Below are 17024 nucleotides of genomic sequence, written 5' to 3' on the forward strand. Positions count from 1 at the left end.
GGGTGTTCAGCAGTCATCAACAATATTTGCTGGGAGATTGGGCAAAATGTCTCTTTCATTTGTAACAGCTGCAGATGTCTGATCTAAAGACAGTGTTTTTATCCTGCCATAAAATTAAATCCATACCAGCTTGATCGGTGTTGAAAGCCACCAGCTTGGAGCTTGCTGTGATGTGGCTCCCCTGGCAGGAGAAGGAGCCAGCGTGGACATTGTTGATCCATCCCTACATTTACAGACAAAGAGGCAAAAATAAGGAAACCAATGCATGAACGGAAAAAAAGAACACATGGGGGAAAAAAGTGTGAGCTTAATGATAGGGAGGAGAGCATGTGACTAAGTTGGTGCAACAACCGTCAAAGAAAAAGAAGCCAGCAATAAACAGGAAGGATCTAGCTGAGTGTGCACACACTTTAGAGTTTTAGAACGAGCATACTGTAGAGCGGAGGAAATGGAAGTGCTCCTTTCACTGCACAGCAGAGAAAGGTCTTACATAATGTTAACATGCCAAGAGCAGCATGTGTGTACAACATGCTCTATCAACTACTGCTAAGCTACAGGACAAAAACAATAAAAAGCAACACTAACAACATGAATCCAGAAGGCATTAATAGTTTTGTCGTTTTTTTTCTATAACGCTGCATATTGGTATACTTTGTTTTCACTAAGACCTCAAAGACATTTCAACAATTTAAGCAAGTTCTGCATAGATGATTAGAAACTGGCTCGGCAGTGTTGCAAGAGAGGGTCTGTTTCCCTCAAACGAAAGCTGGGCAAATTCATCTATGAATATTCAATCAAGCAACACCCACTCATCTTTGTTCTCCTGTCAAGCCTCTCCAACCGCTCGTTTGCCTCACTGTGCTCCTTACGTTTCCCGTCCTATTTTTGCTCCTGCACTGCGTTTTGAAATTAAAGCACATGGCTTCAGCGTCGGAACAGCTACATGCCTACACGAATTATTGCTTCAGCATTCACAGGAGCAATGCACCACCTGCTGTGTGTGCAGAGACTGGGGGACATCCACTGATTGTGGGTGTGTGTGCATGGCAGGCTTTCATTTGTCTGCATGGAGGTAGTAGATTGCATAAAATGCTCTACACACGGGTTGTGCAGACGCTGTAACCTGGAACTAATGGGTTCAAAGGCATATTTGTATGCAAGACACATGAATTCTGGTCCAGACATGTCGGCTACTGAAATTTATACGTATCTTTTCCCCATGACTGATTGTTACAAAAAAAATAATAATAATCTCAGCGCCATCCTAACAAAACTCAAAAGTGAGCAACAAATGCAACGGGAAAATTACAAATCAGTAAAACAGAAGCTTAACAATGGGTTTCATTGCAACATCTGACGAAGGCCAGCTGCTGAAATGCAGCCACAAGGCTGACAAATACATACAAATATTCACTAGTAGCAAGTGCATTCATATTTTTCTCTTTACTACAGGCTCCCAGATGCAGGAAGTTCAACATCCCTTGCAAGCAGACAGGCAAGCGTCCCTCCCCAAAAGTAGCTCAGCAATTTAGTGTTAGCCAGGAGAACTGTTTCTATCCAGAAGCGGGTTCACTACTCACCTCTTTCTTGGCAACCTTAGGAGTGGTGTTTTTGAATTTGGAGATCTTAAAACGATTCATATTGCTCTCCCAAATTGACTTTCGTGCCTTCCGGGTGTCTCTGTCGAGCTGGTTGGTACTGCTGAGAGTGCTGCCGCTGCTGCAGCTGACAGCTTTGGCTCGCCGCGCGGTGTTCGTTCGATTTGCTCTACCAACCGAGCCGAAAGACTGGGCGGTGTCTTCGATTTTTCCTTCAAACCAGTGGCAGTTGTAGACCTTCTTTTAATGGGGACATAGAAAGAGAAAACAAACCAAAACAAAACAGTAGACACGGACGGACGGACGGACAGACAATAACAGTAAAGTTTGTTTACATTTTTGTGTGTCATCTAATGAAGTAACTTGGTGTGGGACGAGTAGCCAGAAATTGTACTGAAATTAGAGTGGTATCACTTAGGTAGGTAGGTCGAAGAAAAGGGTGTTGTGTATTAAAACTACCCCTACAAATATTTTTTTCATGACCTTACTAAAATAAATGTAATAAAGTACATATAGCTATCTACCAAGCTCTGAACAAAGCAGACCGCATACAGTAACACAGCTCGATCCCAAACTTGTAAAACAGACCGGGATTTTGGAAGTTTTTGTATGGCTAGCAAAAATGCCACTCACAATATGGCGGCGATATCGACGTACGATTCTCTGGTTAAACGACACGGTGTTCCGAAACGTCCAACCTCGGAGAATAAAACGTTTGCGTCAATTTTTTTCACGTGATTTGTTTTTGCAAATAAATATATATTTTCCTCTCTTTTGAAAAACTTTAGTGCGTGATGTATAATTTACTAAAAAGTAACAAAAAGTTGTTTTTTTGTTTTGTTTTTTTAAAACTTCCTATGCACACCCACACCGTTTTCCCAGGCATGCGCAGTCTCACAAGCGGTGGCGACAGTCGGAATGATGGCGTCCTCGGCCGTTCGCAGCTCCTCACGCTGGATTACAGTCATCGTGTCCTCTGGACCTCGAAGAGCTGCCGGTTTCGTTCTGTCTTCTGACCATGGAAGCCTCCGGAGTTTTTCTACTGTGGGAGCTGAGAAGTTGTGGCGTGGGGCGAGCTTGTTTTGCGGTGGAACAGGAAAAGCGTTGACATTGAGAGGGGTGTCAGGTGAGAACTACATCAGCTAAGCTAAAATAAGCTAAGCTACACGTATATAATTTTACTCAAGTGACACGGTCTTTAATAATCGGAAAACCGCAAACTAATATCTAACCACAAAAGTTATAACGATGAAATAAGGTTTTAACATCTATACATGTACCTCGAACCACCTAAAAGTAGTTGATCAAATGTGATGTAATCAGTCTTGCTACTTTGCAATCTTTAAGTGACATTAGCAAAGACGAGACTATTTTGTTTGAACTTTGTTAGCTATTGCAAGTCATGTTTGAATTATTATGTTTGACTGCTCTCCAAGTGTAATAAAGCAACGACTACAGTTACTGATTGCATATATTTTACTTATAAAAAAAGAAAAATCAGAACCTAACACTTTTGCAGTATAAGTTTATGGGGACTTTTATAGGTCTTGGGTCTGAGACCCAAACAGACTTGAACCTTTTATCTCAGAACTGTAAAAAGCAAGCTGCAGTGCAACTTTGTAACACTTCTAGATGTCATTTACTTACCCTCTGGCTTTTCTGGGCAACTTTCAGATCTGAAGTTGCCCCATGGTCTCTACACGCTGTCCTTCCATACAAGCACATCTTCTAGCAGCAAGCAGGATTTCTATCAGATTCTTGGAGTCCCTCGCACCGCATCCCAAAAGGAGATCAAGAAAGCCTACTACCAGGTTTGATCTCGCCTCATTTGCAGCTTGTCTTAGTTGTAACTCCCAATGTTATGATATCAAATTATGGTGGTAAACGTGGGAGTGCAATATTATTGCTGAATTGAGTTTAACTTGACATTTGCCTGACTGTTTTCTATATTTTAACTTAGTCTTCACTACTGTCTGTGGCCTTTAGCTTCTCGACTATTAAAAATATAAGTTGTGGGCATCAAAACCAGCTACATTCCATCCAAATGGCCAAATTTACTACTGACCTGCAGAACGAGAATGATTAGCACTTAAAATGTATTAGCCTTCAAAATTATCCATGCAGGCAAATGTGAATTTGCACATATAAATATTGTAGTGAGACTCTAGATCACTATTGTTGGTCTACCGTCTGGGCTTTTTGGGTCTGTTCAATCCCAAAGAGATGCGGAGCTGCAATTTGGTGCGGTCTAATATCTAAAAATAAACTCCCAGCCTACTTTCATGTTCATAGCTATATTTTAAGCCCAGCAGCATATTTAATTCACATAGGAATCAACATGGTTCTGGTAATTTTTTACAGTCTTATACTTTTATAATGTTTGCAGTTAATGTAGGAAATGTAATGAACTGGAACTACATTGAAATATATTACAATACAGTCTGCTGTTTCATGTCAAAACAGAGTCAAAACATGCTATCGGTAAACTAGCTCTTTAGCATACTTTAGCAACTAGCTTCTTTAGCATGAAGCCACTTTTATGCCTGTATACATAGCATTGGTTTTAATAAAGTATTGGGCTGAGACGCTGTATCTGGAAATGCCCATTCTTATTAATCTGATTGGTACCAAGGGACAAAATCCTGATCAGGACATCCATAATGGCAACCTAAGCAAGAATCACAGAAGTTTATTTATTTTTTGTCTTGTTTCATTCACAGATGGCCAAAAAGTACCACCCAGACACAAACAAAGAGGACCCGCAAGCAAAAGAAAAATTTGCACAGTTGGCTGAAGCATACGAGGTTTGCTTTCAGTTTTTACAATAAAGCTTAAATAAATATTATATAGTAGATTTTCCTGTGTTTTGGTGGGAAAAGCCACGTCTATGAGTTTTAATGTGGATTTAAACTTTGTTCTTTGGTCTTCTCAGGTGCTTAGCGACGAAGGGAAGCGGAAGCAGTACGACACATACGGTACAGCGGGCTTTGAGGCGGGTCAGGCTGGAGGAGGGCAGCAGTACTGGAGTGGACAGGCCAGCCATGTGGACCCGGAGGAGCTTTTCCGCAAAATCTTTGGAGAATTCTCTGGAGGCCGTGGCTTCGGAGACTTCAACGCCATATTTGATCAGCCACAGGAGGTTAGTGAGATTTACAGAGAGCCAAGCAACGCTGTGATCAGCTCTTTGCCTTTTAGCACCTTTTCTGAACTTCTCTCTGTTTTCCGTGTAGTACATCATGGAGCTGACGTTCACTCAGGCAGCAAAGGGAGTGAATAAGGAGATGTCTGTTAACATAGAGGCAACATGCGGGCGCTGCGATGGGAAAGGCCACGAGCCGGGGACTAAGGTTCAGCACTGCCACCACTGTAATGGCTCAGGCATGGTAAGAACTCCTACATAAAGTTTACATTTTCTATCCCATTTTAGATTATACTTCTAAAGAGCTGTCCCACTACCTATAGGAAACAATAAACACAGGACCATTTGTGATGCGCTCTACATGCCGGCGCTGCGGGGGGAAAGGTACAGTTATTTCAACTCCCTGTAACACCTGCCGTGGATCTGGACAAACCAAGCAGAGGAAGACTGTGGTTGTTCCTGTTCCTGCAGGTCAGTTACACTCAATCAATCAATCAATCAATCAAATTTTATTTGCGTAGCACATTTCAGCAGCAAGGCATTTCAAAGTGCTTTTCATCAAATCAAGCACAGAAACACAATGCAACATAGAATCAATAATCAAAACACGGCAATAAGTCAAGTTCCATCAATAAATTTATAATTGATTACGTTTTAAATACAATCCTAAACAGGTTGGTTTTTAGTCGAGTTTGCATCCATAAAAGGTTTACTGGTTACACTCCTACTGTGTTATATGGAAGAAAATACCTATTGCTATTTTTATTCCCACTCAAGCTCACAATCACACAGTTTAAAACGATGTGAACGGCCTTTCAAAGGGCTTCCGGCACGAGGCTCTGTACACCTCTTTCACAGAATTTCGAGCAAGTATCGATTCAGCTCCCTATCCTTCACAAAGTCTGTGTTGGCTAAATTATTTCTCTCTTTCTTTTTTATCATAGTTGAGGAGGGAAATTTAGTAGAATACCTGAATCTTGTAGTAACATTGAAGTTAACCATTGACCGTTCAATAAATAAGTAAACTGCATAGCACTTCTGCAGCTGTGCTTTAAAAACACCACTTTATGCCTCTTGCAGGTTCTGTTTGCCTTGAGTCCGATTTTTTTCTTTTCTTTAATTTTAATGCCCAATATTAATGGAGAAGTTTCTGTTTATAAACTGCCCACAAGTTTTCAATTGGGTTCAGGTGAGGTAAGGAAGAGGGCCATGTCAGACGTTTTTAATCTTTATTGCCTTAAGTGGCTATCCATGCAGAGGAGTACTTGGGTGTGATGGAGCTTTGTCCAGCATACACTGCAAAAACAAAATCTTACCAAATATTTCTGTCTAGTTTCTAGTGTAAAGACATAAATGCACTTGAAATAAGACAAAACTTAAGTAACTTTTCTGCAAGACATAGGATTTTGTTTTGAGTAAAAAGCTATTGATACAAAGTAGTAGTTCATTTAGCAGATTTTTTTCACTTCTAACATGAAAAAATGTCAAGCTTTCTGTATATTTAACTTGTTTTGAGAAGGGCATTGATTGCTGTGTAAAAATCATTATCAATCAATCTGAATTATTGTCTGTACTTTTTCCCTGTCAGGAGTGGAGGATGGTCAGACAGTCAGAATGCCAGTCGGAAAGAAAGAAATCTTCATAACATTTCGGGTTGGTATTTATTGCAAAACCGACATGACTACAAACAATCTTGAGTGAATTTAAGTTTAACATTTGTCAGACAGTATAAAGTGTGCTGCATTCAAAATTTGGACTGTTTGGTATAATCTTTATTTTATCCAGGTCCAAAAGAGTCCTGTGTTCAGGAGGGAAGGTGCAGACATTCACTCTGATCTTTACGTCTCTGTGGCTCAAGCCATTCTGGGAGGCACAGCAAGAACACAAGGGCTTTATGAAACGCTTAATTTGTCAGTAAGTAGAGATAGACTTAATCTGATTTAAAAAATTATAGCTTCATACTTTAACAGTTGAAAGATCCACTGGTAATTTTTCTTTTATCCCCAGATCCCTGCAGGTGTCCAAACTGACCAGAGGATCCGACTGTCAGGGAAAGGAATTGCTCGCGTCAGTGGCTATGGCTTTGGAGATCACTACATCCACGTCAAAGTCAAAATACCAAAGTGAGACTCCACAGATCTCTTTGTTTCTCTATAGAGTTCACTGGAAAATTGTAAGGTTTCCAAAATACAACTTTAAATACATTTTTCTTTTGTAGGACTTTGACAGATAGACAGAAATCTCTTTTAACGAGCTTTGCTGAGGATGAGACCGATGTAGAAGGGACGGTGAATGGAGTCACAAACACCAGCACAGGTATGAAGGCCGTCTCACTCCAAGATAGTTCTTTTTTTTTGTTGTTTTTCCCCTCCCTCAGCTCCCATTAAAAATGGGAATTTTTGCAACACAAGTTGTACTTACTTAATATCTGTCCAGGTGGGGGCAGCAGTGGTGAGCAGTCTAAGGGAGGGAAAAGCAGGCATGTCGAGAAGGAAGCAGGGTTCAAAGAGGAGGGCTTCCTCACCAAGTTAAAGAAATTATTTAGCTCTTCCTAACAGCCATAAACCGGGTATGGCTTTTTGTGGAAAGTAGTTGCTTTAGACGCATCTTCATGTGTGCTATAGTACAAAACATGGCACTTCATAGTCATCTGGTTTGTGACTATCATAGACAGTTGTGCATGTTCTCCTACATTGAATTATACTTCCGGCTAATTAATAACATCCCGACTGTCATATTTACAAAGCAGCAATTTAAGGTTTGTTTTATTTTTTTGTCCCAAGGTAAGAGGTCGTCCTGGAGCTAAGCCCGACTGAGCAAAGAGGACAGCGTAAAGCAAGGACAGTATAAATGTAAAGAGTGTCAGACGACTGAGAGACTTGGGAGTGTTGGTTTATTGTTTTGTATGGATGACTAAGAAGCTTTCTACCCAGACCTGTAGTGGAAAATCCTAAGGATCATCTTCTCTGTTCCCCTGTTGACGTGGATCTTTGGATGTGCCAGTCTGCCAACTACACCACGCATGGCTGCAGAGTCAGTGCATGCTGGTCATCTGTTTACCAAAATGCAAATCAGAAAGCAAATACCTTTTAAGTAATAAATCATCCTAGTAAAAATCTACAAAAACAGTTAAGTCTGTTTTGGATTAAATCCAGTTAACTCAGTACAATGTGACCCTTGTGTTTTTATTTTGACACTACTTCACCCAGCTCTGACTGTTGAACATCTGCTTACAGCTTCAAATTACGTGACTTTTATTGTTGGAAGGTCGTGCGTAATTTGACACACGAGCTTTCCTGAACTGTAAACTGTCAATTAAATATTTTTAGTTTTGAACGGTTCTAAAATTCTATGTAACAGTAGTAAAACAGGAATTCAACAATGTATCATTTATAAACTATATTCTGTATAGTTTTAAATACATGGGCTGGTTTTAAAAATAAAACCTCCTCTGTTTTACTTCTAGCTCTTAAGAGTCTTATTTTTATGTAGAGAATTTCTACCAACCTAGGTGAACTTGGAGCTGCTTGAATGTTTTTGGGTGATTGCACAAAGAATGATTTATTTGATAAACATCTGATCATTTTATCTTGGTCATAATCAGTTTTAATAAGTGATTAAGCCGATTTAACATTGAGGCTGTGATACTTCCAGGGTTTCTCCCAGTATATTATAAGCCTGGCGGGCCCCCAGGGTTTACTTGTGCCCCCACCACCCTTAGCATTACTTAAGTTTTTTTTTTTTATGTTTGCATTTTTAAAAGATTTTATAGCTGGTGTTCAGATATTAATCTCCCAATAACATAATTATCAAGTGATATTTTCACATTTCTTGTTAACTTTAAATATTTAACTCAAAAGACAACAGTCTGCTGGATGAATGATTGCAGAGCACCCCAACCACTGGACTTAGCTAGTTTACTGGGGCAAACCTTGCACTTCCTTCCAAAATTATACTCCGACTTACACATTACATCCACATACTTCACTGGATGTTGAGGAGTTATGTAATTGACCAACACAAATAGTGAAGTGGAAGGAAAACATGGCATGGTGCTCTGAAAGACAGCGTGTAGAGGAAAAAGAACGCTGCATATGATCATGAACATTATATCCACAATAAAAAAAGTGGTAGTGTCTGCATCATGCAGTGAGAGAGTTCAAGTTGTACAAAAAAAGTGGGAAAAATATGCAGAGTAAAACCATTTATTTTGTTATTGACACGACAATACAACTCTTGGTTTTCACTCGTACAATAAAAGTGGTCTAGCTAGTCACACGGCTCCAATCGGATACAAAGAAATTAGGAGCAGAGTAAAAGAATTAAAAATTAGCAAGTATTAGTCAAACATTTTCATTTATGGCTGCAGATTGTGTCCCTTCACTAGGTCCTATTAATACTGATGCACACTTCATGTTTGAACCTTGTGAAAGCAATAAAACATGGGCTTACAAGAGCATTTCAAACAGTTCCTGTTTTAGCCCAGCATATGCATTTCATTGTGCTGAACCTGAGACGTTCAAAAACAAAACTCCATCACTCCCTTTGCCATGTTTACGACCAGGCAGCTGCACCAGCATGGAAATGCTGCAAGTCTTTCTCTGTGAGAGTAAACGCATTGTGCACAAGAACCAGGCAGGCGTTTGAGAAACAGTACATTTCTTTGGATAATCAATACAAAAACCATTTCAAAAGGTTCCTAAAATATCAACACTCCATCTGGGTGGATACTAAACTTCAGTGTAATTACAGCACAAAGTATTTCTACTCAATACAAAGCTTAGCTGAGGTTTTTATGGGAATCTTCCAGCACGTTGCACAATATAAGTGACGTGTTAGACATTTATCCACAAAATTGGATAATAAAGAAACAAGAACTGAGCTGATACAGGATCAATATATTCATATATTCAAAGCACCCACTCGTTTGTCTCAAGGTAAATCTGCTGCGTCCAGATAAGAGCTCCTGCTGCAGGTAAGCAATAACACATTTCATTTAGAAAATCAGAGCATGCACATAGACTGCTTTTGTTTCATGATTCTGAAACAAGGGAATAATTGAAGTTAGCATGCACTAGAATAGAGTAATTGCATTTCACCATTATGAGAATCTGAATGTTGTCAAATAATCCTGCACTTTTTAAAGGTTTTTTTGGTTGTCATCATCCGTCTCATTGCAGACATGCAACCGTCTTGGAAACATTTGAGTGCGACGACAATACAATATAATGTGACAATTTTCACATTTATGGAAAAACAGACAGCATAAAATGGATATGGATGCATATCCATTTAAACCCTGCCTCATCAAGGCCTCACCTACTGTACATGGTAGATACGATTTACCATTTTTTTGTCAGAGCTCACTCTGAACTCGTTAGCTAATGCACCATCATGTGATCAATTACAGCTTTTTTGGGAGAAAAAAAAAAGCTGTAATTGAAGCAACAGGCCTCGCGAAGTAATTATGTTATAAAATAACAGACATTTGCTCTCAACCGTTTATTCTCACCCACGTTTCTTATAATAGAATCCAGTGACACATAAATACATACAGCAACAGTATATTAGCAGAAACATTGAAGGGGATTCGGGATTTTTAATCTGGAAATGGAAGAAACAGTCCACTTAAGAGTTTGCTTTTTAAGCTGACTGGAGATGAGAAAAAACAACGTGAAGCAACAATGAATACTTTGGAAAAAGCTGGGGAAAGAAAAGTGGAAACAACTACTACTGATTTTGTGTTTATGACGGATTCTTCTTAGCTAGGGGTTTTGAATGGCTTTATGTCCCCACAATAAACCTGAGCACTATATATCCAGATATTAAGTGCAATTTCTGCTTTTAGAGAGACTTTAAAAGGCAATCATACACCTTTCTACAATTTGTCATGCTATAACTGTATTTTGTTAAGCTTTTTTGTGATAGATCAACATAATGTAGCTTTTGATGCAGATTTTTTTTTTTTTGGTGGGGGTAGTGGATGGGGGATTAGTCATTGTACCTCTTTGTTTATTAATGAACTGGACAAAAATGCAGGCCACATTTAATTCATAAACAATGTATCCTATTTCATCCACTTCCCAGTTATGTGGCATTTTGTGTTGTCTATCACAAAAACTTAATAAATGTTATTTTTCTGGTTGCAACCAAAAAATAAACTGAAAAAGTTTAAAAGGATATGGATATTTTTAAGAAGCACTGTAAATTGACTATATTTGCTGTACAAAAGTACTTTTTTGTTTCATATTGTTTTGAAGGATTTAAAGCATACATCTAATTTTAAGAATCATCCAGATTGACTATTTTTCTTACTACAATATTGTATTTTGTTATCATGCTTACAGTATAATTTATAACGTCTGGTCTACTACCGTCAGAAAGCAGCTATAACATAACTTCAGATGCACCAGAACTGAAAAGCACCAAATGGAAGGATAGTGTGTTGGAGGTAGAGATATAAGAAAAAATATCTACATTTTTATGGAAAAAAAAAAAGAAAGTGAAATGTGTGCTTTGTGGAGGGAGTTGTTGTCCAAATCATCCTGCAGATCACACAGCTTAAAGTCTACAACTAAAAAACTGAAACATAAAAACGCACACACCTTATTTGAATGTTTTTATAAAATGGTCAGTCAGTGGAAGTCTTCCAGTCTCCTTACTATCCTTCGTTTCACCGCTCCTCTGTTCTAACACCAGCCGGGGAACAGCCGGATCACATCAGATACCATGCAGCCAGTCCAGCCAGGGCGGCGAACCAAGTGGCGAACAGGACCTGTCCCGTCGGGTGTCTGAGAGCGGCCATGACCAGCTGACCAAAATACGCTGTTCCCCCCGACGCTGCTGTGATGCAACACAGACAGAAAACTACTTTCAAGTAGCCAACTATCATCCAGTGATTAGTTTTAGAACACATTCGTCACTTACCCATCTTGGCAGCATAGTAGGGACATTTGCTGATGTCTCCTCCCATCTCCCCATGAACAGCCATGCCAGCATCTTGAACATCCTCCTGAATTGTTTTGCCGATTTCTTCTAACTCCTCAAACACCTGCCAGAGCAAACATTAGGTTAGGTCATACCATACCATGTAAATCTTCTCCTACTCTTAATTTTGTTATATTGCAGCAACACCTGGATTGATATTTTATAATAGAATTTGAACCTTTACACTTTGCTTTGTGCTTTTTTTAGGAGAAGAAAATTATCCATCTTATTGAAATTTCCAAGTTCCATTTGGAAAAATGTCAAACTTGTGCATGTTTAATGTAGTACTAGTGTTTATTTAATGCTTCTGGTGGTTTATATCTCATTAAATCTTTCACACATAGTGCTGTACGACATCTGACAGAGACCATGATAATTTATTGCACAAATACATTAACCTTTAAAGGAACACATTGTGTTTACCTTTACTGCTAATAGAGAGCTTGTTACCGAGCACCGCAATTAGCGCACCAGAGCGATTTCTGATTCACAACCTGAACATGGTTGAATTGGATGTGGTTTAATCCCCAGATCCACTTTCCAACTCAAGTCATTGTTAATGCTGGATGGTTACACCACACTTCTCTGCTGTGCTGTTTCTGTTTCAAGCAAAGATCACTGTGCGGAAAACAGTCTGAGAACCAAGATGATGTAGAAGGTAGACGTAATAAGACGTGTGGTTTTCAAAACTTTTTACAAATCAAAATCTGCGCCCTCAAGTCAATCCTTTGCAGAACCGCCTTTGGCCGGATCTACAGCTGCAAGTCTTTTGTTGTTTGTCTCTCAGGTCAAAATATTTTGCCCATATTTGCAAAATATTGAATATTATAGATCAAATATAACATTCTAAGACAGAATATTACAAAGCAGATAAATATATGCTTTGATCTAAACTTCCAGTTTTAAGTCTTTTGTATTCTACAACAGGTTTTGTTATTAAGTTGCCCTCTAACATCGATTTTCACTGTAGAAATTGTGTGTTAAGAATCAACACAACATTTAATCTTCTACACAACTTTCTCCATCACCCGTCAGCTGCGACAGGTTATACGTCTTCATGATGCCGCTTGTTCATAAATTTGATCTAATATTATCTTCTGGGACCTCAACAGTGCAGCTGTATTAAAGCTGGGTTTGAATTGCACACAAGTGGACTACTGAAAGCAATCAGTACTAATGGATTTCATTAATGGATAAAAGAGTTAAGGAGCATGGATTCATATTTGTCAGTTTGCTTTTGTGAAGAGATTTGAAAATGAGGCATCTTTTTCAACACTGCCACTGACGTTTTTTTATGGTAGTCACATAAATTCCCAATAGAAGACAGTACAATAAATGTACTGGTTGTGACTACAGTTTAAATCAATACAAATGGTTCAACAAAGTGCATTTTACACAGAATTCCATTGGAATAGCATTGATGATTACCCACTTCTATACCAACAATTTAATCTCTATTTAAATCGTTTTTCCCAACAAGTAAAAGTGCCTAGATCATCAGCTGCCTCAGACTCTCACCTCCATGTTGAAATGAAAAGCTCTAACAGCTTCCGCCACCAGTTTCTTCTTCGTCGCCATGTCCAGCTCCAGCTCATTCATGCGGCTTCGGTACAGCTGTTTGAACGCCTTGGCGTTGTGGATCGCATCAAACTGGTAGAACTCCAGGCCTTCCCCTGTGGGTGGCAGCTTCAAAGCTCTCTGTGCCACTTTTCTCAGCACCTGCCCCCCCGACAGGTCACCCATATAGCGAGTGTAGGCATGGGCCACCAGCAGCACCGGGTCTTCCTGCCCCACCTGGTGGATGCGGTCCACGTAGTGCTGGGTGGCCTGAGAGCAGCTGATCTTGCTCTTCCAATCCGGACCGTAGAAATACTCCAGGTCGCGGGCCAGGGCTTCATGGCGGTGCAGCTCTGCAGGGAAATACAGGGGGGCGAACTGGGGGTGGTCCTTATTCCTCTCGATCTCCTCCTCCATGGCCGTGTATGTGTGGTAAAGTGCAACAGCGCCAAGCTGAAGGGGGAAAAAAAAATACAAATGTCGTCTTCTTTCTTTTCAGCTTTATTTTAATTTTAATGATCTTTTGTTAAGTAAATGAGTCACGACATTTTGTTTCCAAGTCTAATTCAACTCCATAAGGGATTTTCAATCAGGGCTTCTGAGCAAGTTCTGAGAAGATAAGAAGTTTACCTGCAGGGGGTAACAGTAAGAGGTTTTTCAATTTAGAGAATTACTAAAGGAACCTCAGTGGAAAAATACACCCTACCCACAATCAATAAATAGTAAAGCAAAAACTTGTCTTTGCTTGTCTGTGAGTCTCAAAAAAGAAAAAGAAAAAAGCTTTATAACATTAAAATCATCACACTTCCTTCATTCTTTGTTTATTCAATCTCACCTTGAAAAGCTCTTTGCGGATTCGTCCCCTGAGGAAATCTTTCACAAACTGCGTGTTCTCTGCTTTTTCATGAACCTCCTTAGTTCCAGCAGCCATCATCTCAGACAGATCCTCTGGGCTGCAATTAAAATGCCAAATAAAGACAAATAAAGTACAAAGCTTACTTGTTTTCTAAATGTTCTCCAAACACACGACATTTTGTAATCTTAATCAGATATTTAAAAAATAAACCAAAGTACTCTAAAAAAGGTTTACCTGAGGTTGCTATCTTCGTTCTCATTCCCAGTCCCAGATCCATTGGAACCACTTGCTTCCTTCTCCATCTTTTCTGTCATTTTTTGTGTAATTTTTTCTGAAGTTCAACCTGAAAACAGCACATGGTGGTAAAGTTTTTACTAAGTCATATAAAAATGCCAATTTGTAACCAATATTTAAGGTTCATCAGGATTTAAGTACAGCCCCTTGTACAGGATATCTCTTAGACCGTTTTACATTTTGTCACCTTACAATCATAAACTTCAATGTACATTTTGGAGGATTCCCACCTACATTGTTCCACCTTAATAAAAACATCCCTCACAGTATGATGCTGCCACAACCATGATTCACCACATAAAATCTCTATCACATAAAATCCAAGAAAACTAAATGAAGTTTGTGGATGAAAAAGGCAAAAGAATAAATGTTAAATGAGGATTCTTAAATTCCATGCAACAGAAAGATTCAGATATGTTGAATGACTTGACAACAAATCTGGAAGCTGGAAAATCATGTACAAAAGCAGCTCCAGTTTAAAGCCAAATCAATAAAAAAAAAAAAAAAAAAAAAAAAACACGCAAAAGAGGCAACCCCCCAAAACAATGAGTTTATAACATCACTTTCTCTAGTGATCAGGATAAAACGGTCAAAACAAACACACCTTTAAACAGCTGATTGGCCTGGGTAAAGCCGCTGACCTTACTTAACCCTGACAGTAAGGCACCAAGTTGAGTGACAGTAAACACAATTAGTCTTGTAGGTTCACAAAGGCACCTTTAAACAACGTCCATGCTTGTATAGCATAAATCGACTGAACAAAAAGCTGCAAAACACAGGACAGGCCTGCTTTCGGGAGCTTACCAGTAATCTCCGTGACAGCGTTGGAACGCTAGATATGTTTTGGCAAACGAACAAATTGACGTACATTTCAGTTTATTTTTTCCAATAAAAACAAATCCTGCCACACTACAGTAAACCAAGAATTCTTTGCAACTTGTTGAAGCGACGCGTTGACAACAACAGCTAACTTTACAGGAGCTAATAAGCTAAAAGCTAGCTAACAAACTCATTGAGATTTAAATCAAAAAACGTTTCAACGTGTCAGTACATAGCAACAAATCATTTTTATGTACTGGTTTTATAAATAGTCAAGTGGAACAAACCTTCCCTCCAGCTCTGTAATAAATACTTAAAACTCAAACGCAGGATGCGGAGCTCCACCGGAACAACAGTTATTAAAACCTTCTGTCTCTACCCGGCGAAAACAGACATGCGTGTCTCTACCGGAAATGCTGACGCACAATTGTAGTTTTAGCACAAGAATTTGTAGTTTCGGATTATAAAAATTAGCATTTATTTTCCACTGTTTCTGAACATTACAAATCGCAAATGGTTCCAGGACTCTTTGTGACATTACTAAGACACAGCTGTGCTTTTATTCATGTATTTATTGTCGGGGTTTTTTTTTGCTTTTTTTTTTTTTTTTTTTTAGCTGTTATAAATCAGTGTCCAATAAGTTAACAACAGTAAGAGTATTGCCTGCAGCTGATGTTTTCTTTGTTCTATTACTCTGTTATTATTACTCTATTACTCTATTGTCATTAAAGGCTGGAAGCCTTTTAAAATGCTTTTCATACTGTTGTCAATTTTTTTTTACATGACAAATGCTATTTTAAATAGTGTGTGTGTTACTGATGAATCATTAATACTTTAGGAAATTGATACTTTTCAGACAGTGTTTTTTTCTTATTTTTATGCATATAATCAGTACACCCTGTTTGAGAGTGTACTGATCAGCTTCCATGGCAGTTGCAAGCTGAACCGACTTGTCTTGTCAAAAAAAAAAAGCCTGTCTGTTTTTTATGGATAAATGTGTGTGCTTGTGTGTGTGTGTGTGTGTGTCTGTCTGTCTGTCTGTGTGGCAGCACATGTGTGAACACGCATGCATATGTACTTGTGTGACTGTCGGAGCCTGAGATCAGTCTGGTGGCCGCCTGGAGCAGATGCTTTATTATCGGGGCAGCATGGGTGCTTCCCCCTCCCTCTGCTACCACAGGACGCCAGCCGGGATGGGGTGAGCTAACAGGATGATTCCCATCTCTCCAATAGGGCCTGCAAGCTGTTGCTATCTCAGAAAATACTTCAAGAGCATTGTTTATGCCACAAAGACATTTTCAAAAATACAGTGCTCTGCAGAAAAATGTATACCCTGTGAACTTTTTCACGTTATGCTTCGTTAAAATATGTATTTTACTGCAAGGTTATATCTTAGAGAAACACAAAGTGGTGTATGTCAGTAAAGTGGAAGGCATGTGACACATAGTTCACAACATTTTAACAAGTAGAGATCCGGAAATGGTGCCCCCTGTACTCTGATACCCCAATCAAGCCCAAAAAACATTGTTCAAAGGCTATTGAAATTCAAAATAACGCCCACATCTTCAAACCTAAATCCCTATACGTTTGTTCTGTGAAGGTCCCAGAGGGTTGTCAGAGAAACAGGGAAACAAACAACATCATTAAGATGAAAGAACACAGCAAAAAGGCATGATTAAGCGGTGGATATTTTTAATCTGTGATTGTAGTGCTCCGTTGCTATTGCTCCCACTTCCTTCCTCTCCGTATATCCCGCAGGTGTAATGGCTCCACT

General features: G+C 39.2%; 3 protein-coding genes across 9 annotated transcripts in view; 1 reads left to right on the forward strand and 2 right to left on the reverse strand.

Annotated features, from left to right (window-relative positions):
• Positions 1-1963, reverse strand: part of LOC122821768 (mitochondrial import inner membrane translocase subunit TIM16-like) — a 111399-nt gene extending 109436 nt beyond the window's left edge. The window contains exons 1-3 of the mRNA XM_044099967.1: positions 1934-1963; positions 1581-1838; positions 127-223 (exon numbers count right to left, since the gene is read on the reverse strand). Of these exons, the coding sequence (XP_043955902.1) occupies positions 127-223; positions 1581-1838; positions 1934-1948 (370 nt within the window). The 5' untranslated portion in view covers positions 1949-1963. The remainder of the gene's footprint in view (positions 1-126; positions 224-1580; positions 1839-1933) is intronic.
• Positions 1798-8202, forward strand: dnaja3a (DnaJ heat shock protein family (Hsp40) member A3a). 3 transcript variants are annotated; one of them, XM_044099972.1, is made up of 12 exons: positions 1798-1918; positions 2481-2724; positions 3273-3409; positions 4319-4402; positions 4531-4737; positions 4829-4981; positions 5061-5208; positions 6326-6390; positions 6523-6651; positions 6745-6860; positions 6956-7053; positions 7521-8202. In XM_044099972.1, exons 2-12 carry the CDS (start codon positions 2517-2519, stop codon positions 7541-7543), a joined length of 1368 nt encoding a protein of 455 aa, XP_043955907.1. In that variant the 5' UTR covers positions 1798-1918; positions 2481-2516; the 3' UTR covers positions 7544-8202. The 3 variants fall into 3 exon arrangements, with proteins under 3 accessions (XP_043955907.1, XP_043955906.1, XP_043955908.1); XM_044099971.1 differs by having other exon boundaries at positions 1832-1923; XM_044099973.1 differs by lacking the exon at positions 7521-8202 and adding an exon at positions 7174-7460 and having other exon boundaries at positions 1832-1923.
• hmox2b (heme oxygenase 2b) lies at positions 7614-15673 on the reverse strand. 5 transcript variants are annotated; one of them, XR_006369062.1, is made up of 7 exons: positions 15538-15655; positions 14372-14480; positions 14117-14234; positions 13243-13734; positions 11665-11788; positions 11343-11580; positions 7614-7789 (listed from the first exon to the last, which is right to left on the reverse strand). XR_006369062.1 is itself a non-coding variant. In XM_044099978.1 (6 exons), the coding sequence occupies exons 2-6, from the start codon at positions 14449-14451 to the stop codon at positions 11453-11455; spliced, it is 939 nt and encodes a 312-aa protein (XP_043955913.1). In that variant the 5' UTR covers positions 14452-14480; positions 15538-15673; the 3' UTR covers positions 10225-11452. The 5 variants fall into 5 exon arrangements, 4 of the variants coding, with proteins under 4 accessions (XP_043955913.1, XP_043955912.1, XP_043955910.1 ...); XM_044099978.1 differs by lacking the exon at positions 7614-7789 and having other exon boundaries at positions 10225-11577; positions 15538-15673; XM_044099977.1 differs by lacking the exon at positions 7614-7789 and having other exon boundaries at positions 10225-11580; positions 15538-15673.
• Positions 15674-17024: the final 1351 nt, after the last annotated feature.

This window comes from Gambusia affinis, linkage group LG19 (genome assembly GCF_019740435.1).
Source record: "Gambusia affinis linkage group LG19, SWU_Gaff_1.0, whole genome shotgun sequence".
In the NCBI taxonomy this organism is placed as follows: Eukaryota; Metazoa; Chordata; class Actinopteri; order Cyprinodontiformes; family Poeciliidae; genus Gambusia; species Gambusia affinis.